General features: G+C 39.9%; 1 protein-coding gene and 1 long non-coding RNA gene across 6 annotated transcripts in view; one reads left to right on the top strand and one right to left on the bottom strand.

The window, feature by feature from the left end:
• The window catches only part of LOC120384274, a 93,604-nt gene extending 74,680 nt beyond the window's left edge, over positions 1-18,924 (top strand). For all 4 annotated transcript variants that reach the window (XR_005588725.1, XR_005588724.1, XR_005588726.1 and 1 more), the window contains one exon: positions 18,377-18,924. This is a non-coding gene — a long non-coding RNA (uncharacterized LOC120384274). The remainder of the gene's footprint in view (positions 1-18,376) is intronic.
• Positions 6,973-24,472, bottom strand: part of NETO2 (neuropilin and tolloid like 2) — a 45,194-nt gene continuing 27,694 nt past the window's right edge. For both annotated transcript variants that reach the window (XM_039502710.1, XM_039502711.1), the window contains exons 7-9: positions 20,668-20,896; positions 11,173-11,286; positions 6,973-8,936 (exon numbers count right to left, since the gene is read on the bottom strand). In XM_039502710.1, coding sequence (XP_039358644.1) covers positions 8,356-8,936; positions 11,173-11,286; positions 20,668-20,896 — 924 coding nt within the window. In that variant the 3' untranslated portion in view covers positions 6,973-8,355. The remainder of the gene's footprint in view (positions 8,937-11,172; positions 11,287-20,667; positions 20,897-24,472) is intronic.

The raw sequence follows: 24,472 nt of genomic DNA, 5'->3' as shown, positions 1-24,472 counted from the left end.
CCCTTGAGTGGAGTAGTTAAGCTGACCTAAGTCTCCATGTGGACAGCACTAGGTCAATGGAAGAACTCTTCCTTCAGCTAGCTACCGCCTCTCAAGGAGGTGGAGTACTTACGTGGATGGCAGAATCCCTCCCGTTGGCAGAGGTTGTACCTACACTGAAGCACTACAGCTTTGCTGCTGTCATGTAAACATTTCTCAGTTACTATAGCTGACTCTACTTCCAAGGTGCTGGTGGCCCTTGGTCTGTGGCTACTAGCCATGGACTTCAGTGGGCTTTGTATTAGGCTTTAGCACCCCCTTTGAAGAGATGGGGGAAGGAGAAAGGAGTAGAATCCAGGCTTTTGTTTAACAGAATTATGGTTTTGGTTATTCTGCTTTGGCTGCCCAAGGCCTACAGGCAGGGCTGTCGATCAGTTAACTGATTGCAGCATGTATCTTTTTTTTGTAATTCAGACCTCTTAAATAATTCATATCTTTAGACATACAAGGATGGGTCATGACCTGTGGGTCTTAGTCAGGTAAAATTCTCCATTGACTTAAGTGAGGAATTTTCCCTGAGTGAAGCTTGCATGATCAGGCTCTGTCTCTCTAAATTCATATATGTAATCTTCTTAGAAAGAAGACAATTCATCTGGAAATATTTTTTAAAATTCTACTCATTAATTCTTCACAAAAGAAGAAGCAAAAGCTTGCGGGCTGCTTTTTTAACTTCAGCTCCTGTGTCTAGTGATGTTGCCATGGAACAGCTATTTGCCTGTAGTTGTGTTTCCTTAGGGAAGCAAAGGAAGTGTTTTTGTGTTCTTGTTTCTCTTGTTGTTGGGCATTAGCATTCACCTACTGTACAGCACTAGCTCTGTGGGTGCTGCTGAAATGTTGTCATTAATTCCTCCTGGTGTTACACATCTGGCATTCTGCCTAAATGCAGCAATGTGTGGAAGTGCAGACTTCAGTGACAAACTAGCTATATAAATCAACATTCAAAAATAGGGTTTATATAAATACAATCATAAACAGTGCACAGCATTTTAAATCAACCCGACCTTTTAGTTTAGAGGTTTTGTGACTGAGAAATGTGTACGAAGTACATTTGCTTTAACAAAAGGCTTTCCCCTTTTATTTAAGCTGATGTCACAACCTTAAGCAAAATCACTTTGAGATGTCAACATGTAGAATGAATTCTTGTGTGTGTTTTTAAAAAAAAATCTATATCTGGAATTTTCACGTTACTAGTTTAATAAAAAACAGTCATGTTTGGGGGAAACAATCTGTCTCCATTTCCCCTGTGATGAGCAAAGCTGCACAGGCTTTCCGAGCTTGCAGCATTGATCACTGCTCCTGGGTCTTTCAAGAAAGAGCATAACTCAGCTTTCTGTTATCACTGCATTAGTCTAGCCAGTTTAAAATCTTGTTTATTAGCATACAAGTGTGACAGCCTGACCTAAATGGAGAAGTGGCTGGGAGAAAGTCACAACCTCTGTGATAGAAATTGGATTTTTTTTAAAGCCCTACACAGAATTATTTAAAACCTGAGATATTTTTAATTAATTTATGATGCATTTGATTTTTACATAGACCTCCTGTATTGTCACTGTACCTTGTGGAGTTCCATTCACAATCAATAGTAAATGTTAAGGACTAGAGAAGATTAATAAAAAGCTTGCACAGGTTCTGCTCCCTCTGGTAAGGGCAAAACAAACAGAATGTTTTTGCTCTACCAGATTAATTTATTTTCCATCACAACAGGAAAAATAAAAATGATCTGGCTTCACCCTCAGGCCCTGACCTACTCCATTGGCTTATTAAAATATAGCGCACTCAAACAGCAAGTGCTATTGGATATGTCCCCTCTCTAACTACAAGTTTCACTACCACGTTTAAGAGACCTGACATTTATTTATTTATTCATTTTATTTCTAAGAATCTTTTACCCTGCTAAATGTTTTCATGAGGCTTTCTTCTCCCCACAAATCAGTCTTTGAACCCTCTTTTCAGGTACTAATCCAGCAGTAACTGAGACTGCTATCCAGTAAACTGTTGGCAGCCTCAACATTATGGGATGTATTGAGGGTGTTTAATGAAGTGAGGGAATCTAACATTGATTAAATAGAATTGCATGCTTTACCACCTTCAAAGTAATGTCATTAGATTCAAGGGAGAATTGGCCATCACCTCAGAAAGGACAATATCCAGTGATTATGATTTAATTGTCACCTAGTTTGCATTTAGAATGAAGCATAATCTAGTTTCACACCTCATTTGGATTTAACCTTCTTAGAGGTTCAGACTGGTGGCTGGCGTTGCCAATAGATCTGAAAGAAGGTTCATGCTTTGGATTGTTGTAGTTTCTACAGGTTAGTGCTGTAGAAATTGAATACAAGTGTTTATGTGCAAATTGTCTGCTCTTTCTTTTTGACTTGTTCAGATGAGCCTGGTAGCACAGAACATGGACATAGTATGCTCCTAAAATAAAAAACCACTTGCATTTTTAATGATAAAACTATTTCTCCATAATACAGTTCCAGACATTAACTGCCAAAGAATTGATTCAATTATTCTAATCTTACTATATTCATGTTAGATTAAGGGGAGAGACACTCTTGTCTCAGCTTTCCTTTCTTTAAGAAAGCAAAACATTTTAATAGGAAGTAATCCTGGGAGCTCTGACATCTGTGAGGCTCACCTGCTCTTTATCTGACATCTGGGGTGGAAGGTGATTTTGTGTTCTGAAACCAGAATTTTAGCACAGTGCTTTTAAACACTGACAAACACCTGAAAAGCTGTGGTGCCAATCACATGGTTCAACTGTTGCACCTCCATTCTCCCTCCCCAAATACCTATGTGGGAAGGGTGTACCAGGATGAGGTTTAGGGTCCATGAGTGCAGTCCATGACTTTTTAGCATGTATGTCTTGATCTGTCTTCAACCCCTACCCCATCCTTCCAGCTCAGATTAATGAGTGGAGATGGGCATAGGGGACTGGTGGTGTGCAGGTGCCCCGGCCTGGCCAGAATAAGGGTACAATCTAATGCTTCCGACTTAAAGCAACCATCAGAACCTATGTTTGAGTCAGGGGAGTGGAAGTGCAGCAAGTCTGCATGTTGCTCATTATCTTTCTAACTGCTGGCAGCATTGTCAGTCTCAACAATTCATGTCAGGTTCAAAATACAAGAATGGCTTAAAAATTATATTATAAAAATGTTTTTATTTTAAAATTAGCTTTAGGTTTTCAGAGTCTTCTAAGGAGAAGCTGCCTACCTTCAAATTGTACATGAGCATTTAAGATTCAATTTCAACCAGAAAAACATACCAAAAAGGCCCACATTCTTGTGTAACTGCTCCATGGGAGAATATACTAACCCTCTCCTAGCCCTAGAAGGGGGGGGGGGGGAGCTGTCATTCTATCCCTTTCCTCCTCCCTTGTCACGATCATGTGTCTCTCCCTTTCCCACCTACTCTTCTGCTACACTTAATTCTTCTTCTATGTTCCCCATAGTGTCTTGTCCCTAGTTCATCCTCTGTATTCACTGGCCATGTTTTTCCTCTTTTTTCAGTATACTATCCCTGACATTCCTCTTTGGCCCCCCCCCCCCCCCCCCGTGTTCTCCTCTGCGTCTTTCTGGCTTGTTGCAGGGTAGAGAGTGAGGCTATTTTCTTTTGACAGCTGCCCCAGCTAGGACACAGCAATTCTAAAGTTCAGGTAAAATCAGAGAGGATTGATTCTAAAATGTGACCCAGTTGAAGTGGTTTTCAGAAACAAACCTTTTAGGCCAGACTGTGAGATTTGAGGAACTGAGGTCAAGTAACCTGGGCTGTAACAGTAGAGGTGGTAGAGGGAAATTCCATGTGTCTACAATCTAATCTCTTCCAATTGGTGCACGTCTCCAGCCCTTCTTCGGGGGTAGGGGGGCAACACTTGCTGCCCCCTTCTCCCTTTGCACCAGAAGTGCCATGCAAAGGGGTTGGAACAGAAAAGAGAATCTGGCCTCATGCATTTATGTACCTACTATACCCGCTCCTAGACACAACCACCCTTACAGTTATGGAAGAGGAGCCAGGAGCAGTAGATGACTGTTGTGGGGCAGCTACCAGCCAAGACCCAGTGACTTTTATCTTGCAGTGTGTATGTGTTATGTACCCCTGTTTGTTTTGTCACAGCACTTTTCTTTCCCTGGTCAGATCTGACCCATAAACAACATGCATTTCTTTGATTAACCTCCCCTGGTAGAAATGACACCTTGATAATAAAAAGACATACAAAGACAGGAGGTCTTCACTTTGTTTGTCTCCAGGCTTGACTCTATAGGATCAACCAGGCTTATAGAAATTAAGCTGTTTTATCTGCTGTATTTTGGATTATCATCAATGGCTGGATAAGGGAGAACAAGTTGAGAATTCAAAAATGATTATTGTTAGTGCTGATCTATGAAGCAGATGGAAAACGGATTTAGTTAAGCTGATTCTGCAAAATGGAGTGTAGCAAAAAAAACCTAATGAAAATAGCCTTTCACTTTGATGGCTACACTCATCTCATATTGGAGACAAAATACATAGTGTACTGGAGTCCATTTTTATCAGCATTTATCCTCTACAGGGACAGTTAGGAGGAGAGAAAAGATCATCACAAAAGCAAAAACCTTGCAGATATCACTCTTTGTAGCACACAGCTAGCTCATGAACTGATAAAAACAAAATCACATTCAAAGCAGGGACAGATGATGAAAGGTTTTTTTTTAATAGATAAATGTATGTAGTATTAAGATGTAAATTACTTAACTGCTCCAGTGGGTTACAGTTAGAATAGTCTTAAATGTTTCTCGGTGTAACTTGTGTACATTTGGCTTTGTTAGTGATTGGAACCTTTCATTGGGTGAAAGCAGCAAGCTCTGAGGTGATACATGGATTTGTGTTGAAACCAGGTGAGAGTAAGTGGCTTTGTCTGAATTTTGGCATGAGTATATTTGCATCTGAAAAGCAGAGTTGAAAATAAGGGAGGATCAAAGTTGAATAAAACATTTGCATGAGCCCTTCTGAATTGAAGTCTCTCAATTTCACACTCCTAGTCCCAACTTCATTTTGGCTTTTCAGGCACCAGTGACAAGTACGACTTGGACAGTGTTGGTGGAGCATATAGGCAGTAGAGCATGTGATGTTTGCAGCACTTTAGCTAAATAGGAAAGTTGAGTAATCCACCCATGCGCTGATGATTTATTAAGACTAAAAGTGTCTTTTCCCTATGTCACTGCTGATACATAGGTCTTTGCACAGTTAGGAAAGTCACTAACAGATGGATAAGGTAGGATTTTCAGTACATAAAATGTTAATTTTAGCACAGGTGTTCTTAAAGAAATTTTTTAATGCAAATCATAGCTCTTCTGTCACTTCTTTTTAATTGGGTGTTGCATGTATACTGCTCCTTTGTCCTTAGTACACAGTATGAAGACCATGTTCTTCTTCTTAAGCAAGAAAGTCATTTTTCTTGTATAAATTAAGATTCTTGTGATCCCTGAAATGCTGTAGCATTTCAGAGTCAATCTCTGTGTCAAATTTGAGTTGACCCTGTGCCACTTTAGCTATGATTCATCGTGGCACTATATACAACTCCAGATACCACCCTGTACCCCTTCCAAGAGTCCTGGATTGTTCCTCTTATATATTTATTAAAGGGTAAAAAATTGTAGGGCCAGTTAACAACAATCATGCAGCAGACAGTAGCATTGTGATGTTTAAGCTATCTCAGTATCAAGGTATAGATTAGGGTGGCCAAAATTGTGGCTCATGAACCACATACAGCTCTTCTAGTGTGGCTCATAGAGCCCCCTGCCCACACCAGCTCCATTTTCCACCTACCCGACTTGGGTAGGGGAGAGCTTGGGACCTCTGCCTTGCAGCAGGATGGGGCTTCAGCAGGTGCCTCCTGTGGGCAGAAGGCCCAAGCTCTGGCAGGTGTGCCCTGGTTCTCGAACTTCTGAAGATTGTTGTGTGCAGCTTGGAGGGTTAGTAAGTTTGGCCACCTATGGAATAGATGGCAATATCGGCAGTACCACTGCTCAGTTAGTGATGACTGCTCACTGTCTGGGGAAAATCATATCTGGTCAAAATCTGACGCTGTCTACATACATGAAACATGTACTGAGATCAAGTCAAAATATTACAGAAATGAGTGGATAGGAGAAAGGGTGGGAACAGTGCTATGCGATCCTTTAAGTTGTAAACACCTGAAAGGTTGTGGTTTTTTTTATTAAAGCCAAAAAAGACTTATCACTAACTCTATCTGGTCTAAAATCTTAACCCAAGATGCTGGATTCTCTTTTCAAATCGCTGTTCTCAGCATTCTGATGGATACCCACTTAGCATTTCTCTTTGGGGCCAGTGTTTTGTTTCATGGGAAATGAAATTCAGGCTGAGATAATTACTGTTATTTTCTTAAGACAGCTGAAAATCTTATGGATAACATTTCAATGAATGTCTGCACACTTTCATTTACTGTCCATCTATATTAGGTAAACTAAGCCTGATTGCATTGCTTTGACAGAAATGGTATGCATCAGTCTAACAGATGTTCTGATTCTTGGATTCAGTATCAACTTCATCTTGCTTGTAATAAAGCAAACAGAGAATGAGGGTTCCTAACTTTAACTAAACACCATTGCTATAAGGGGACAGAAATAATAGTTTTGTTTGCCACCATCATATCATACCTGGTCAGGCAACCAGCAATTAAGTCTCATTTGTTTTAATCTTAAAAAAAAGTCTGTTTTACACACATTCCCAGCAATGGATATGTCCTTGCAGTGCAGAAACCTCCAGTAACAAATAAATTTCATTGCAGTCTGCACAACAACAAAAAAAATGATAATTTTGTCTTTATGTACATTTAATACAGGATATGTCCAGTAACTGAGAACTGTAAGGTCACATTTAGTGAAAAAATAAGTTCCTGTGTAAACAAACAAAAAAATCCAAATCAGGGAGTAAAAAGGCTACTGTATGTTATTAAGTATTCTTTACAAGTTACACTGTACACACCAATCACTGACTTGTTTAATGCTGCTAATGGGGACACTGAAAGAGGCTTACTGTACAGGTGTTAAATCTTGATTTAATAAACAGTTCGTATTAGTATCAAATTATATCAAAAGTCTAAACAAATCCATGAGAATTATTATTTTACAAATTGTCTTGTGCTGTAAAAAAAAAGTCTAACCTGCCATTTAAAAAAAAAGTATGAAATGTGCATTTTTGCACCATGGACACAAGTGCTAGAAAAATGTGATAGTCTTAAGTGCTAAAAGGCTCATTCAGCTACTTTCAGATTTCTCTTTGTCCTCAACAATTTCATACACCTTAGTTATCACATAGATGTCAAAGTGTAGCATGTAGCAGGCTTAATTGCACAAAAAGTACAGGATGAAGACACAAATTGAGTATCAAGCCTAGATTTCAATGGGGGTGTGTGTGGGGGGGTGCGTGCTGCATAAGGAATATAGTATTAGGATCACTACAGGAGACAGAAATATATAAAACAGTCAATGGAGTTTCTTTATGCAATAGGAAAAAAAAACAGAGAGCCAGTGTTGCATGGCTGTAACACACAGCAGAAATTGGCCCACCCAATGCTTTTGAAAATTTACATCTTCCAGAAAGACGCCATTGTATAAAGTCTGTGTCTAAAAAGACATACTTGACAATTGGGTTAAATCTTATCCACAAACTGCAAAGGCCATATATTCCCAAAGATCCTAAAATGAATATAGCAAAGATAAAATACTGTTAAAAGGCAACAGACCATTTCACATATTTCTCACAGAACACAGAGACTAAGGAGCCAATAATTAAAGGCAGCAATATAAAAACTAGTCAAGATGCAACAGGTGGATGCAACATAACTTGTCTTAATTGGCACTTACCACAGTAACTCTAGCTGCAATTCGATAAATATGATAAGACGTGTCAAAATAGGCAGTGCCTTTAACCACTTTTATTTACTTAAGCTAGTTAAAACTGTTGGTCTGAAAACCAATTATTTAACAAAGGAAAAGAAATAATATGAAAGGGAAGGCAGAAAAATAATGTCTAGTCATTTTCAGATTTAGTTAAAAATATTCTTAATAGTTCCCATGCAAAACCTTCTGTTCTGTTGCTCAACCGAAGTGGCAGCTTGTGGGGGGATGAGGGCAAAGTCCACCACTGCAACAATTATTGGTTACAAAGATCTTTTCTTTAAAAAAAAATTGAATTGGATACAGTAAGCTAAAAAGTGTGTATACCTATACACACTACATATGGTGTATTTATATATACAGTGTGCGCGTCAGATACACAGCCACACATACCAATTTCACCTTTAGCAGGAGATTAAAAGTCAATAGATAATGAGCCTTGTGCAGCATCCTCTCGTCCTCTCACATAAATTTCACAAGGAATCTCCTCCATCACTCTGTCTTCTATGACCTGCTCAGGGCAGTCATGGGCCTGTTTAAATGTGTAACTACTTTTCTTGAAGGTGCTATTAAATGTTTTCATTGGCTGAGGTTGCGCAAAATCATTGCGGAAGGGAAGTTCCATGGAACTGAGGTTGGTCCTGCTTTGTTTTATACTGGAAGCTTGAGAGCCACAGTGATGGTCATGGATACATCTCGAAGCAGTAGAGGAGCGTCTCATTTTCTGATAGTTCTCAAGTTCTTCTGATAAGTCAGCCAAGTCTGTAGAAATTTCTTTATCCCTTAATGAGAACAGTTCATAATGTGGTGGATCAAATACTTCTTGGAAGCCAGTTTTATTAAAAGCAGTTTTGCAGGCCATAACCTTTTTGCGAGGCTGCTTTACTTGCACCAAAATTGAAATTATGAGAAGAACCAAAACTATCCCTGAAGTAATGCCAATGATGGTTCCATGAGTTTTGGTGATTTGTTCAAACAGTCCAGTTTTTTTCTTCTCTGCAAAAAAGAGAAAGGGTTGGCTTTTGAATCTGTCTAAAATGTCTGATCAGAAATAATTCAGTAAAATTTGAGGTTGGACTTAAATCTTTATACAAAGATTATGAAAATGACACAGCAGGTCATATGCTGAGGTCAGTCATATGGGTACAAATGTCTATTAAGCATTGGCTCCATTAATGGGCACTGCATCCCTGTGAGTGAGAGCAGAATTTGGCCCTGTATGTTTTAAGCATTAGTCCTGACTCAAACAAAACTCCATTGTAACTAGTGAGTTTTGTCTCATACGGGATGAGAAAGGACTGCAGGACTGAGCCCACTGAACAGCGTGCAATTTCAGGCAAGTTTTCTATGCAGAGGAGCATACACTGCTCTCATAAGTGGTGCTATTTTCCCTGAGGTTCACACAAACATTCAAGAGCAGAATATGGCCCATAGTTTTTGGAGAAAGAAGTTACCTTAGAAATGTAATGAACTTATAGATTTGTGGGATTTACCATACTGAATCAGTGCAATGGTTCATCAAATCCAGTACCCTGCCTTCAGCAGTGACAAACGCCTGATACTTCAGAGGCTGGTGGAACCCTCCCCTAATCCAACAAACCTAGTTAGTTGGGGTGTGGGTTCCTTCCTGATCCCTGTGGTAACCAGTTTACATTCTGAAAACTAAAATTTGATTAAACAGATATAATTACTTTCAGGGCCGGCTCCAGACCCCAGTGCGCCAAGCGCGCGCTTGGGGCGGCATTTTGCCGGCAGGGCGGCAGGCGGCTCACCGTCTGCAGTCATGCCTGCGGGAGGTCCACCGGAGCCGCGGGACCAGCGGACCTCCCGCAGGCATGACTACAGAGGGTTCACTGGTCCCGCGGCTCGGGTGGACCTCCCGCAGGCATGACTGCAGAAGGTCCGCCGGAGCCGCCTGCCGCCCTCCGCAGGCACGTCTGCAAGAGGTCCCCTGGAGCCGCGGAACCGGCAGCACGCCCCCTGCGGCATGCCCGCCGTGCTTGGGGCGGCCAAATTCCTAGAGCTGCCCCTGATTACTTTAGCTTGCATAGCTACAAATGCTCATATACAGAAGGTCCAATCCTGCTCTCATTGGTGCCCCTGGCAAAACTTATTGATTTGAATGGAAGAAAAACCAGGCTCCAAAATGATCTTGTCCTTTAAAAAACCAACAACAATATACAAAAATCCAACCGTATTATTTATCTTGACTTCACTGGATGGCTTTCATGACTAAACTAAACTGTACCTACGTATTGCGTTGCAAGTTATTTAACAGTCCACATCATAAGATCAATTTAAAAAAAAAAAAGGTTACTTGATAGCACTTCCTATGAAAGTACACAAGATGGCAGTATTTGATTACAGCAGGTTTCCCACACTTGGAGACAAATTTCTAGCAATCTTTTGCTTTGGAAAAAGTATTTGTTCTGGATGACTTAAAAACGTGTATGAATACAACAGAATATTCATTAGAAAACAGTAAAAATATTTATTTTTATTTTTTGGGCTGTGATGCTAGGTATTAAGAATTCTGTTCACATCTAAAGCTAAAATATTGTGGGTAATTTTAGTTCAGCACACAGTTAAATGCTGGGCAAGATGGTATTGCTTTGTTGAAGCATTCTAGGAAAGGTGTATATTTCAGAAAAGCACCTGTAGTTAAGGCAAACATCGCAGAAAACCATTTCTGATTAGGAATGTGTATAATACTTGCACAGGCAGAGCTTCAGGTGCAGCAAACTTGATTTTTATTATAGAAACTTGTGAGCCACTGATCAGTTTTGTTAACCGTAATAAATAAAACAAAGATGCTGTGACATGATACATTTTAGCTTAGTAACTACATTTATATTATTTTCACACTAATATAAAGGGGCCTCCTTCAAAAATCAAGGATTTTTTCCGCAAAAGCATCAAGGATTAGGAATAGATGGTAGTGGTACAAATCAGGCAAATACAGAAGCATATACTTTGTAAGCCCAATGTTCTGTGTAAAGTTTAAAATATACTTTGTGAAGGGCATGAGATGTTCAATTATAGGGCAGGTACATTCTTCAACCCTGCTCATAGGCCTCTTGGTTTTAAATTAAAAATTTGGAACATCTCCCTGAGTTTAGAAGAATAGCGGTCTTCAGCACATTTTGCAGGAAAAGATGTTTTATGACTTTCTTAAATGAAAGGCTAACTGACAATCCTGGATCACCAAGGTTATGCTTTGCACTATATTCACCTTTGCAATGATTTTCATCCCAAGGGTATGCACAGTTTTGAATGCCATTGCAGACCAAAGAATTATTGATGCACATGTTGCTATGGCAAAAGTAAGTGCTGCCTGAACATGGAGCTGCAGGAGAGAAGAAAAAACAAGTTAAGAGCTCAGAGTGCACAAAGTCTGGGAAGAAACCTTATTTCTCAATATGCATATTCATTCTTTCACTGACTGATCTAAGATTTCACATTAAATGAGTTTTCCCCACATATCCCTTATTAAATAGCTTAGTATATGCCCATTTGGGGTTGCTTCTGGATGCACAACAGATACTATGAACAAAACAGTACTGATCAAACTGGTTAGCATTAAGAGCCATACACTGGTTGGCCACTCAATGCACATGATGGAAAAAGCTTCTATCGTCTTAAATGCCTGTCTTATAGCATTATAGTGCATTCTGAATTGCTTTTTGATTATTTAGATTGCAGTAGTGCCCAAAATGGGCCATATGCTTTCCAAACTCACAAGAAGTCAGTTTGTTCCCTGATAGGGTGACCAGACAGCAAGTGTGAAAAATCCTGACAGGTGGTGGAGGGTAATAGGAGCTTCTATAAGAAAGACCCAAAAATCGGGACTGTCCCTATAAAATCCAGACATCTGGTCACCCTATTCCCTGAGGACTATACTTTCTACCTGTACAGAATACTGTAGGTGCATCATGCTTTACAGATGAATGAGACATGACAAATTCCTGCTCTGAAGCATGAAAAATCAAAGGGAGACACTGTGTAGGTCTGAGGCAGCTGAAGTTCCTACCCTTCTTCCAGCACTTCCAGAACCTAGGCTGTTAAGTGAAGGTCAAATTCCAGTTCCTGCAGACTGGGAGGGAATGAGTTCCCCACTCGAGGTCCCTTTCCTAAGAACTCTCTTCTCTCGCCTCAGGAATTCAAATTTTGGCATTTTCAAACAGAACATCCCTGCTGCTACCAGCCATTGAGACAGTCCATATGAAGCGAGATGTCGCTTGGCCTCAAGCCCTGTAGGGCTTTGTAGATTAAATGAATAGAATCCAAAAGCAACTGGGAAGCTAGTACAAAAAAAATACATTAAAGTGGAGATCCATTGGTGGTAATAATAAATAGTAGCTTTCAGCACTTCTATAGTGCCTTCCCTCTGATGATCTCAAAGTGCGTTATAAACATCTAGAACTGCCTGTAAGGTAGGCACCAGTAGTGTAAACACTAACAAACAAACAAACTTGCCACCTGTGACTTGGTTATTGCTATACTGTATAGTGGTCATTTGGACCTTCATGATGAAAGAGGAACTCCTGCGCATAAATGGGCCCTTTTTATTAGAGATAAGAGAGGGTCTAAGGGAGACCAGCCTTTAGCTGGCAGCTGTTTATAAGAAATTTGAAGAAATAAAATAACTACACATTCTCTCTAAAGAGGATTTTAAATTTCTATCATATTTCATGCCCTTGACATTAGAACAGTGTCAAAGCATCCATTTTCAGCATATGTACCATATTCTTTCTGCTTTAGGACATTGCTTTTGATATTCTACTCAATATACGGTTTGTGTTCCATTTTTCTACATCAATAATGTAGTATTTACACGCTAGAGATTTCTGTATTGCTCGAAGTCAGTTACATATCAGCATTGATTTTAGTGTAAGGACAGTGGTGTACAGCTCAGAAGTTTAATTCTGTCCAGGAGAAGGTAGTGGCCTGTCTTGCTCACATGCCCGTTTATTACATATTTCCCAGATGATAACTCATGCTTGAGCATCTGGGGTTCACAAATGCAGAGTTGAATCCAAGGGGTGAGTGATGGAGAGGATGGCAAGTGGGAAAAGGATAGAGTTCTACCACATCTTCCCCTCAGTTAAACCCCTGGTCCCTAATTGCTTCAGTTAGAGTTTTGCCTGCAGAATTAATGGAGGTTTTAAGCCTATATTTCTTACCTCTCTAAATTTGCCTTCCTTAAAACTAATGTCTTTGTGCTGCTTCTTCATGTGACCTCATTTCTTACTGTGCTGAATTCCACAGGCTCATGCACAGGGCTTCTGAGCTTTATTTTCATGTTATCAATCGGTTCCCCTATATTGGAAAGAAATAGCTCCATAGAGGACCCTGGTTGTAGTCTCAACTCTTAAAGCTTTTGTCATATGTAATTTAGGAACTTCTCAGAAGATGCATGTTACCCAATTTTTTGCTTAGTAATTTTAATATTTTTAAATATCAATTTTTACACACCTTCCTTGAGTGGGTGTTGCAAAAATTTAAATACTTGGAAAGTTCTTTGAGATCCTTTGAAGAACAGTGCTTTATAGTATTATTAATTCATGGGAAGTTGTGGAGAAGAAGAGGCACTGTATGAATTAACAATGAGAGGCTTAAGGCAGTAGAGGAGGAAGGGAATATTTGAGGCATTGCCTTTTCAAAGCAACTTACACTTATCCATTTAATTTCTTTTTACTATTGAGTTTGAATGTGTAGTGATTTTGAGCTAGATATGCAAAAGAGCTGAGCACCCAACAGTTAAGCATCCAAATAAGTGACTGAATTTTCCAGAAAGCTTTGCTCCCATTTAAGTGCATAAATAAGGGCCAGTTTGTTCTCAATGGGAGATGCTGGATCCTGAGCTCTCTCTTGAAAATCTGGCCCTTCATTTATTTTAAGTGCCAATAGTTAAGAATAAGATCCCAAGGTTTTTGCCTGCTCAAACTCTGGCTGCTTAACTACAGTAGAACCTCAGACTTATGAACACCAGAGTTACGAACTGACCAGTCAACCACACACCTCGTTTGGAACCGGAAGTATGCAATCAGGCAGCAGCAGAGACCCCCTTTCCCCACCCAGAAAAGCCAGTACAGTACTGTGTTAAAATGTAAGCTACTAAAAAAAATAAAGGAAAAGTTTAAAAAAAGATTTGATAAGGTAAGGAAACTGTTTCCATGCTTGTTTCATTTAAATTAAGACTGTTAAAAGCAGCATTTTTGTTCTGAAAAGTTAAGTTTCAAAGCTGTCTTAAGTCAATTTTCAGCTGTCTTAAGTCAATGTAAACTTTTGAAAGAACAACCTCCATTCCCAAGGTGTTTAACTCTGAGGTTCTACTGTACTTAACTAGTTGCTCCTTCATTGGAAAGAGAACCTGTTCTCATGCTAGTGTCTAAGTCACAACCTTACATGCCCTTCATCCGGAATGACAAAGAGGATAAAACTCATGCACCTATAGTACTTATGAATATGAAACTGGATCAGCTACTTTTCTGGTTGGAAACATGGAGGTTAGACTGGATAGCACAAAGCACTGAATAGCGCAAACAGAAAAAGACCTTAAGTGATTCAGAGTGAAAAATGGGTGCGTATCCAGCATTTCAAATAGCATAAATAAAAAATCTACCAATTAGAGTGGAAATATTGGAGATCCAGATCAAAGCTAACACTATTAAGCTTCTTGGACTGAGAGCACATGTGGACGGAAGAACTGACTAGATTTTTTTTAAATTTAGAAAAGATATAAAATTGATCGCCTACTCGTGGAAGATGTAATTTCTGGAACACCAAAGAAACAGAGTAGTTGTTGGATAGAACTGGATGCTTTTTGAGGGAAGAATAACTATGGGACATAGCATCAGACCAGATTTTGATGAAAACTGAACTTTTGTAATACTTTCTCTCAGCCATGTTGTTTTGAGGTTCACTGTAAGGTCTAAAATATACCTGGATGATGAATTTTAAACAAACATTCTTTCCTTTTTCCATCCCTAATTTTTTTTTAAAAAGCATTTTTGGTTTTGAAATATTTACATTACCTAGAACTGAGAGTTTGAGTCCTGGCAAAAGAAACTAAGCTCTTTATTCTTCCAAGGAAGATCAGTTGAGTACCATGCAGTTTACTGCAAATGGAGAAGAGGGAGAGTCTTTTGAATGAGAATTTAAAAACTGAGGTTGACATTGAAGACCTTGGTGTTTTCCTCAACAGTAGAGATCGGCCCTAATATACTTAGCCAAAATTTCTGGAGACTCTGCTAATAATATTGGGCAACTAAGAGTCTGGTTTATCCCCTAAGTCCTGGACATCCTGTAAATGAAATTGATTTTTCATGACATGTTCAGTTTTCAAGTAGCTATGAATCAACTAGGAGCCCTAGGTCTAGCTCAGTGGTTCTCAAACTTCTGTATTGGTGACCCCTTTCACACAGCAAGCCACTGAGTGCAAACCCCACCCCCCCCAATAAATTAAAAACATTTAACTATTTACCACCATTATAAATGCTGGAGGTGAAGCCTGACAGCCCTGCTTCAGCGACCTCCCACCTACTAACCTCACAACCCCCGAAGGGTCATGACTCAGTTTGAGAACCCATGGTCTAGCTATAATACAACATCATCATCACAACACCTGGCTTCTACAGAGCATTTTTATCTGAAGATCTTAAAGGGCTTTACGAAGGAGGTTAGTATCATCTCCATGTACACGGAGCATTAATACTTGGTACAATGGTACATTGATTCTTGTGTCAGAATGTTGTCTATTGTAGATAAACACATAGCTAAATGCTATTCAGTGTTCATCTATCTTCAGATAGTTTAACTGTGCTTTACTAAAAGAGGATGATGTGTCTCTGTATAGTTGCTTGTGTGCTGAATATTCTGCTAAAAAATGCCTTCTGTTTCTTTCACAAACTTAGGCCCAGATGGTGCTATTTAGTGACTGGGGTGGTATATAGCCATCCCACTTCTTGGGGAACTAAAAGAATTATGCCCCAGAAAGCACAGTCTCTCCCTTAGCTACCTGATGTTGTGGGGAGTTTTTCTGCACCCACCCAGCTTCGTGGACTGGTATGGAGAAGGAGCAAGGGTTTGACCTCTCCTTTTGGAATGGAAGAGGCAACAGAGAAGGTCTAATCTCACATCTGCCTGGATGGAACACATGGGCTGTACTCCCCCACCCGCCAATCACTTTATTTGGAAACTTTTAAGAAGGGCAAGGAAGGGGGCAGGGATTAGAAGGCTCCTTGCAACCTCTTTTTGCTGCACAAGGGGCAAGGACCAACTGGCCCCATCAATATAATACTTGACTATTAGAAGCAAGAACATATGTGATACTGCTAGTGCCACCTATTCAGGTTGCTCAGCATTTCCCACTATAGGGCTCTGTTTTCAGTAGCATGTAACTGTGCAAAACCCAACCATCTGAGCTGAAATTTTCCATGCTGGGTGTCTGCCTCAAGCTGAATTTTTTGAAATGTCAGCCAAAATGGTTCAGCTGTTTCCAAGAAGACGACTAAGTAAAAAAATAATTTGTTAAATTTTTTTTTTTGCAATGCTCCAGCATTCAAATACTTTGGAACAGGGTCTTGAAGTTTTTTGGTGGTGGCCTTGTGGCAGGGACGTGACTTTTGCAATCCCTGTGAAAATCTGCCCAAATCTGGCAAATCTTTGAAAACAAAAAGAACAAACCCAGTTTGTATATGCTCAGTAGAGACTTAAATTGTTAGCAGCTGAAGTTTCTAACTCTTCTGTCACTATTGAGCATGCTCCCAGCGGCTGATTGGACTGCATATGCACCATCCCCACAAGAATGACTGAGGATGCTTCAGTCCAAGGCTACAGGGGTAAAGCTGGGCTTTCCTGATAATCGCTGATCCAGGCACTGGAACTGAGAGCAGAGAGCCATAAGAATACTCCTACACAAAAGTACATTGAAGAATGGTATTCAGGTTGCAAAAGCAAACACTCAAAAGGTAGGAAATGCCAGATTTAAGGTTTCCTGCACACAATGCAGTCTTTCATTAGGGGGAGGGATAGCTCAGTGGTTTGAGCATTGGCCTGCTAAACCCAGGGTTGTGAGCTCAATCCTTGAGGGGAGGACACTTAGAGATCTGGGTCAAAAATCAGTATTTTGTCCTGCTAGTGAAAGCAGGGAGCTGGACTCAATGACCTTTCAAGACCCCTTCCAGTTCTAGGAGATATCCTATCACCTACTCTTTTTTCCACAGGACCCCTGCTCTGGGGTTGAGTCAGGGTTATGTTAAAGCTTGTTTTTCTATAGGACCCTCTTTCTCAGTTCAAGAAGTTGGAAGGTACATAGTGAATGAGAGGGAATTGCTGGAAAAGAAAGGAGGGTGTTATGGTTAAGGCAACTGAATGCCACTCTGGTGGACTGTGATTTGATCCCTGTCACACAGTTCCTATGTGATGCTGTGCATGTCATGTAAGCCAGAATTGTTGGGGGGGGGAGGGAGTCCCTGATTAAGAATTCCTCATTTTCTGGATGCCCCACTTGGAACCCTGGGGCTTGATTTACAGAAGTGGGGCTCATTTACAACTGCAACTGAAGTCAATGGGAACTGTGGTTGAATACAAAGTGCTTAGTACTCTGGTCCTAGGCATTTCACGTTAGGCACCCAGACTTAGTGGATACTTTTGACCTTAATCTCTTATTACCTCAGCTCCCAATCTGTAAAACGTGAATCATGTTATACCTTCACTTCACAGAGGTGTTATGAAGATAAATATTTGAAGTACTCAGATACTAGAGTGGTGACTACCATGGAAGAGTCCATGAGGAAATAAACAACAGTAATAAGGCTTAGGGCCACACATTGAGAAGAACACAATATTGAAATACGGTCATTAAGTGAGCACCATCCATTCAGTGCACTGAATAAGTCAGGGCACCTGTGGGGAAAAAAAATAGTATGTGATCACTTTAACACATGTGCACAAGGCTAAATTAAGGTTTCACAGGCAGCCTTAATTCTGGCATTTCCTTATTTTTGAGTGCTTGACTTTGCAAACTTAACTACCTATATTAAAAAGAACCTTATTATGTTCAAATATTTTATCAGGGAAAAACCAAAACACATTCTTTGTCCGCTTTAGCTGAGTTATGCTATTTCAGTCACATCTGCAGTCTGCACTGGGTAGGCATGAACTGAATGTGTCATGCAGAATTAGTTCATTGATGTAAACCTCTTCAGAAATATTGATTGTTTTCAGGGATGGATTCATACAATTACAAATCAGTAGCAAGGTAGAGGGAAAAAAGTGCTTAATGATCTGAAAAAAGAATAAGCACATAATTTCACTATTCTGAGCACTGAAGTTAGCTTATAACAAGGATATTTTAATATACATGAAATGCTCTGTTTCATTTGCTTTTTTTTCCCTTTAAATCAGTTCATTATCTTTCTCCTTTTCTGTAGGTATCAAACCTGAAGCTGGGAGATAGGCAAGAACTATACATATCTTTACAGACTTGCTTTTGGCAATGATTTTTTGATTAGTTATCTGCTTTTTCAAAGAAAGGAATCTATCTTTATATCTGTTCATCACTTCAGCTTGTTGGAGAAGCAAGAATGGGAAAAAAATATATCAATATTTATAATATGAACTGATCGTTTGACCTGTCAAAACGAATCTTTTAAATTCAAAGCTAGAGCCTAGCCTCACCAGAACCACCATTATTATTCATCATTGTAGCTGAGGAAGAAGTGAACTGAAGCAAGCACAACAGCTTTTGTAATTTTGGTTAGCAACCAGTACCTAAAAGTGGTAGTTACAGAAAAGGAATGTTGAAGTGTGAAAAGCGTATTAAAACCCTAGACAAGTTTCTGGAATATCTGCACTTGTTTCTTAATGTCATATCCATAAAGTAGCAATATCATATTCCTCTTAAAAATCACCATCACAACAGAAAGATTATTTCATGGCAAGTACATTTTTATCTGAGTATATCTTGAACTCTGTTTTATGAAACAATAAAATACACTATAAAACAGATAATTTGGACTTTTTAAAAAAAAAAAAGTCCAACCCTGCAAGGTGTTGAGCAGTATCACTTCCAGGATGAGGCAAAGAAACAGCAGCACTGCCAATGAGTTTTGCTCTCTTTACAACCAAACCTGTACAGTATCTATTTTTCAGGTCACATTCATTGGAAACTTAACGTTAAGAAAAGCACAAGAATGATTGTACTAGAGTCAGATGGCAGTATGCAATAAGCAAACTCTGTGCTAGGTTTCCTTTACTGCTCTTCCAACACACCTCATGCCTGCTCTCCAGTTCCAAGTTCTGGCCTCTCTTGTAGTGAGCCTGCCAACTGTTTCAGATTATCTGGTGTGGTATGGATGTGCATCCACATGGGAATAGATTGAGGCTATGAAACTCGGCCAGATTAGGGGTAATATATTAACCTACTTTTAAATGTAGTCCCACCTAAAACACCTTAAATCATAAGCCTTGTGAGCATCATCATTAAACCTTTTATATGCAATCCATACAGAATGTCAGAACAGCATTCACAGTCCTGGTCTTAACCTATGGAGTTGTCAAGGTTCCTCCCCAACTCTGAACTTTAGGGTACAGATGTGGGGACCTGCATGGACCCTTCTAAGCTTAATTCCTAGCTTAGATCTGGTATCGCTGCCACCAGCCACAAATCAGTGTTTGGCACACTTTCTGTCCCCCCAAAACCTTCCCTGGGGAACACAGATCCAAACCCCTTGGATCTTAAAACAAGGAGAAATTAACCATCCCCCCGCTCCTTTCCCCCACCAACTCCTGGTGAGTTCAGACCCAATTCCCTGGATCTTAAAACCAAGAAAAATCAGGTTCTTAAAAAGAAAACTTTTAATTAAAGAAAAAGAAAGGTAAAAGTAATCGCTGTAAAATCAGGATGGAAAATGCTTACAGGGTACTTAGATTCATATAGTCCAGAGGAAACCCCCTCTAGCCTCAGGTTCAAAGTTACAGCAAACAGAGGTAAAAATCCTTCCAGCAAAAAGAAACATTTACAGGTTCAGAAAACAAACATAAGACTAACACGCCTTGCCTGTGCTACTTACAAGTTTGAAACATGAAAGACTGATTCAGACTGATTTGGAGAGCCCGGATTGATGTCCCGTCCCTCTCAGTCCCGAGAGCAAACAACCCAAAACAAAGAGCACAAACAAAAGACTTCCCTCCACCCAGATTTGAAAGTATCTTGTCCCCCTATTGGTCCTCTGGTCAGGTGTGAGCCAGGTTTACTGAGCTTCTTAACCCTTTACAGGTAAGAGACATTAACCCTTAACTATCTGTTTATGACAGGAGTCCTTAACAGATTGGGACCTAACTCACTCAAAAGCTGCCTCCCCATCCAAGAGAACTTTGCTCCACAGGCAACACAGCAGGGGGAATCTAGATTTAAATTATCAGATGCTGGGGAAGAGCAGGAGCCTGGCTATGGAATGCCTTGCAAGAAAAGGCTTAGCATCTGAGCCTGGCTATTACTTGGTTCAAATGTAAGGCAGCCCTTTATGGGAGAATCTTCCCCCAAGAACAGTGCCCATGAACAATAATAAAGCGAGTACTTTGTTTCCCTCTGAATAGGGGTGTGAGAATTGAGAATCAACATTTTTTGTTATGCCTGGTGCTCATATAACACAAAGCTGGTGCTTTTTCTTAAATACATTCAGCGCTTGGCTACTAAGAACATAACTGAGAATGTACTTACGATCGACAAATGAAGTGAACAGCATTCTGAATCTGCTGAGTCTGCTACCCTCATCTGCCCACATCCGTACCACTCCTGTTCCAGTCTGCAGCATCACATCATTTGCTACTGTGCTGCAAAACTTTGCTTTCAGGTTTTCAATGGAACTGCTTCCATCATACACAGCTACGAAGTTTCTCTTGCATTCGTTTGAGTGCTCCATTTGGTAATCCAGGAATCTCAAATAAATCTGTTTAAAACAAAACCCCACAACCTCTAAGAAAAGTAAAACAGAATGCCTTAGTAATAAAACAGGACTGTTTTTTTCTCTTCACCTCCCAGTGGACCCTGATTGCAGTATTCTGTCCTCCTTATATAGGCACGGAACTCCCAGTTCACAAACTCTTGTGTTGTATGCTTACCGTTTCATAACCAGTGATTCCCTCACAAAATGACATTATGGATTATTATTTGCACCCTAAGTATCAATAAATGACAAGAACTTTCCAATGAAAATTGACTAACTTGTTTTCTCTCCATAAGCTTACAAGAAAAGCAAAGCTCGTAATACAAAATGGTGCAGGCTGAAGAGAGCTGCTCTCAAGCACATTCTAGAACAGATGTAAGGAATATACAGGAAGAAAGCAAGGATTTATTTTTCAGGATTTTGGGAAAAGCTTTTTCCTGTAGAGGGTTTCTGAACTTTAGAAAGACGGATTTCAAAAAAGCAACCAGAGAAATCTATTTGAGTCCTAAAGTCAAACATAAGGAAACAAGTCCTTTAACTCTGCATGGAGGCTATTAAATGAATCAGTCACAGAAGACGCATACAACCTAGATAGAAGCAGGAATGCAAAAACCAAACAATTAGAGTTAAAGGGTAAGATTCAAGAGGTTATGTGAGTCAAACTGGTATCCCTCAGAGGCTGGAAATCCTGCCCAAACAAAGACAAGAGTGAGGACCATATATTACAGCAGACCATACATAATAAGGAATTTAGGAAGACTAAAGGTGGAATTTGAAGTGCAAATAGACAAATTTAAACTATTTGCCTTCAGATGCATCTGCAGCAGAAACCTGTGAGACTTAGATGATTTGCTGAACTTGCAAGGAATAAAGGGAACAACTAAGGAGATTTCTGGGCATGTGCTAACTTCTACTTGATGCAGGGTTAGAAATAAAGCTGCTCATATGGGCAAGCTATTCCAGAACTGCCCACATCAGAATGACAATACTGGGAGGTGGGGGGGGGATTTCAAAGGAACTTAAGGGACTAGTAAAAGTCAGGGACTTGTGCTCCTTAATTATTTAGCGCTTTTAAAAAACTTCATCCTTATACCATACTAAGCACTTACCTGCACAGAGACCTAGTGAGCAGCAAACCAGGGTATGAATGTACAGGACACTAGCTTGCCATGCACTAAGTTGTTGTAGACTGTGCCACTGTGCACTAAAAAGTTCTGTACCATGCTTTCACACACTGCTGTGTCAAACAAAGTGCACTATGAAACTTTTAGGGTATGTCTACACTACAGTAAAGCACCAGCGGCTGACCTGTGTCTGCTGACCTGGGTTTGGAGCTATAAAATTGCAATGCAGATGTCCAGGCTTGGGCTGCAGCCTGGGCTCTGCTGTCTACACTGCAATTTTATAGCCCTACAACCTGAGTCAGCTGACACAGGCCAGCTGCAGATGTCTTATTGCACTGCAATAAGACATGTCTACACAGTAGCAAGGCCCACAGGCTACTTAATGAGTGGTCCATATTCCCCCTAGCACCCTTAGTACCCCAAGCCATTGCACCTCCCAGTGTTCTCCCCAGGCAAGATGCTGGTACTATGCCCCTTACGCACCATGTTTGAAAGCCAGTCCCATATTATTTTTCCCCTTCATCTGACAAAATACTTCCCCTAGTAGTTTATATCTGAAACTTTTTCACTATAACCTGCTTCAGTCTATGCTCAGTATTGCAAATTGTAAAGTACCATTTAGGTGAGTGTGTCTCTCTCCTCTCTGTCTCCCATTATTACAGCAGCGGTAGCTTTTGTTGACTTCATATCCCCCTGAAGTCCGAGAGAGCTGCAGGTGCTCAGCATTTAGCCTGAAATATATAACTCTCATAACTAGCGCTTAATTGGAATTTTATGCCTGCTGTGGAACTATAATGGAAGGAATAAAACATTAATACGCAATCTAGCACTCATATTGCACCCTTGCTCTATGTTGTGTACACAAATCAAGGGCACAATTTTTCCTAAAAGTTTCTGCTCAGTAAAAGATGTATCTGGTTTGTTTGCCTACTGAAAAGAATTTAGGATTTTTGCTGCCCACAGAGAAAGTAACAGTATCAGAGGCTTCCTCATTAGAATATTGATTAATATATCATAGAACTTTTCTGAATCCCTGAAGGTTATCTTCAGAATTTCAATGATGCATAGGCTTTTTAAGTCTTCAATAACTGTCAATTTTCAGATTTATTTTTATTACAAAATAATCAAATTTGGGAAATTTAAAAAAAAATTTCCTCTCTCATAAAAGGACAAAACACCCGAGGCTGCTCCATACAATCGTTCAATGTCATAATCCTGTCAAAACCAGAACTCAGGAGGATCAACTTTAGCATGACAGTTTAAAAGTAAGTGTAAACCTCAAATCATTTAGGAAGATAATCTAATCTCAAGAGTCACTCAACTACAGAAACTCGCTTTAAGCAACATACAATAATATTTATTAAAATAATTTAGGCATGGAGTACTCCAAATAGAAAAAAGAGAAAAATGATTTCTGCAAAATCATTTCTGGAAGGAGAATTTCTATAACTCACTCTAGGATAGAGCTCTTGGAAGTTATGAGTCACTTCCTCAAAACATGCAATAAAGTTATTTTATTCCCTATTATTCTTATGGTTTAGGTAGTTATTTTTGGTACTATTTGGGAAGCTGGAGAACCAGAGCTGTTGGAAAGTTTTCTGTCTAAACTGATTTTTCAACTAAGTTAAAGAAAGTGACTGCTTTCTGTGGAAAACTGAGTTTTTGCTAAAGGTTTCAGCCAAAAAAAGTTTGTTGAAATACCAAGTCAATTTGGGGGGGGGGGGAAGAGAGAGAGAGAGGGAGGACACTACCCATTTTCTAATCAGCTCTACTGAAGAATATTTACTTCCTTTCCCTACTTTTTTTTCTTGCATCATGCTATTTTTTATCCTCTCATACGTAGACATGCAGCATAAACAGCCATTACTTACCCTCTAGGAACTGTAATTCTTCAAGATGTAGTCAGTGTGGATCCCACTCTAGGTGTGCTTGAGATGGGATTCTTTAAAAGTAAGGATGGAGGGAGAGTCATGGGATCGACACTGCCTACATTATCTCGAAGAACTATAGTTACTATAGGGCAAGTAACTGTTCTTTCTGCTTAGAGTATGAGAGAGCTTGGACCCCACTGTAGGTGACTAGTAAGCAGTATCCCCATTCCCTTCAGGATGGAGTTCCTGTTGCATCCACTGAACAGTAAATTGTGTACTACTCTCCTGAACTTGGCATCTGACCTAGCAGCTAAATCCCAGCTCTAACATTTCACAAAGGTCAGTGGTTTACTCCACATCACTGCTTTGCAGATACATTTCTGAAGCAGGAGGAATGAGCCTTGATGTTCAGTGGCTGAGGTACACCAACTGTGTAACTCTGAGATTCAAAATAATTAATTCAATGCAAGTCATTTTGATGAGATTACCTTGGCTATAGCCAGAAAGATAGGACAACAGTCTGACTGCTTCATTACATTGACAGGACTAAACCAAAGTCCTGGATACATCTAGTGTGTGGAGTG

The sequence above is a fragment of the Mauremys reevesii genome, linkage group 16 (genome assembly GCF_016161935.1).
Source record: "Mauremys reevesii isolate NIE-2019 linkage group 16, ASM1616193v1, whole genome shotgun sequence".
Classification (NCBI taxonomy): domain Eukaryota; kingdom Metazoa; phylum Chordata; order Testudines; family Geoemydidae; genus Mauremys; species Mauremys reevesii.
This window is presented reverse-complemented; position numbering and strand designations above follow the sequence as displayed.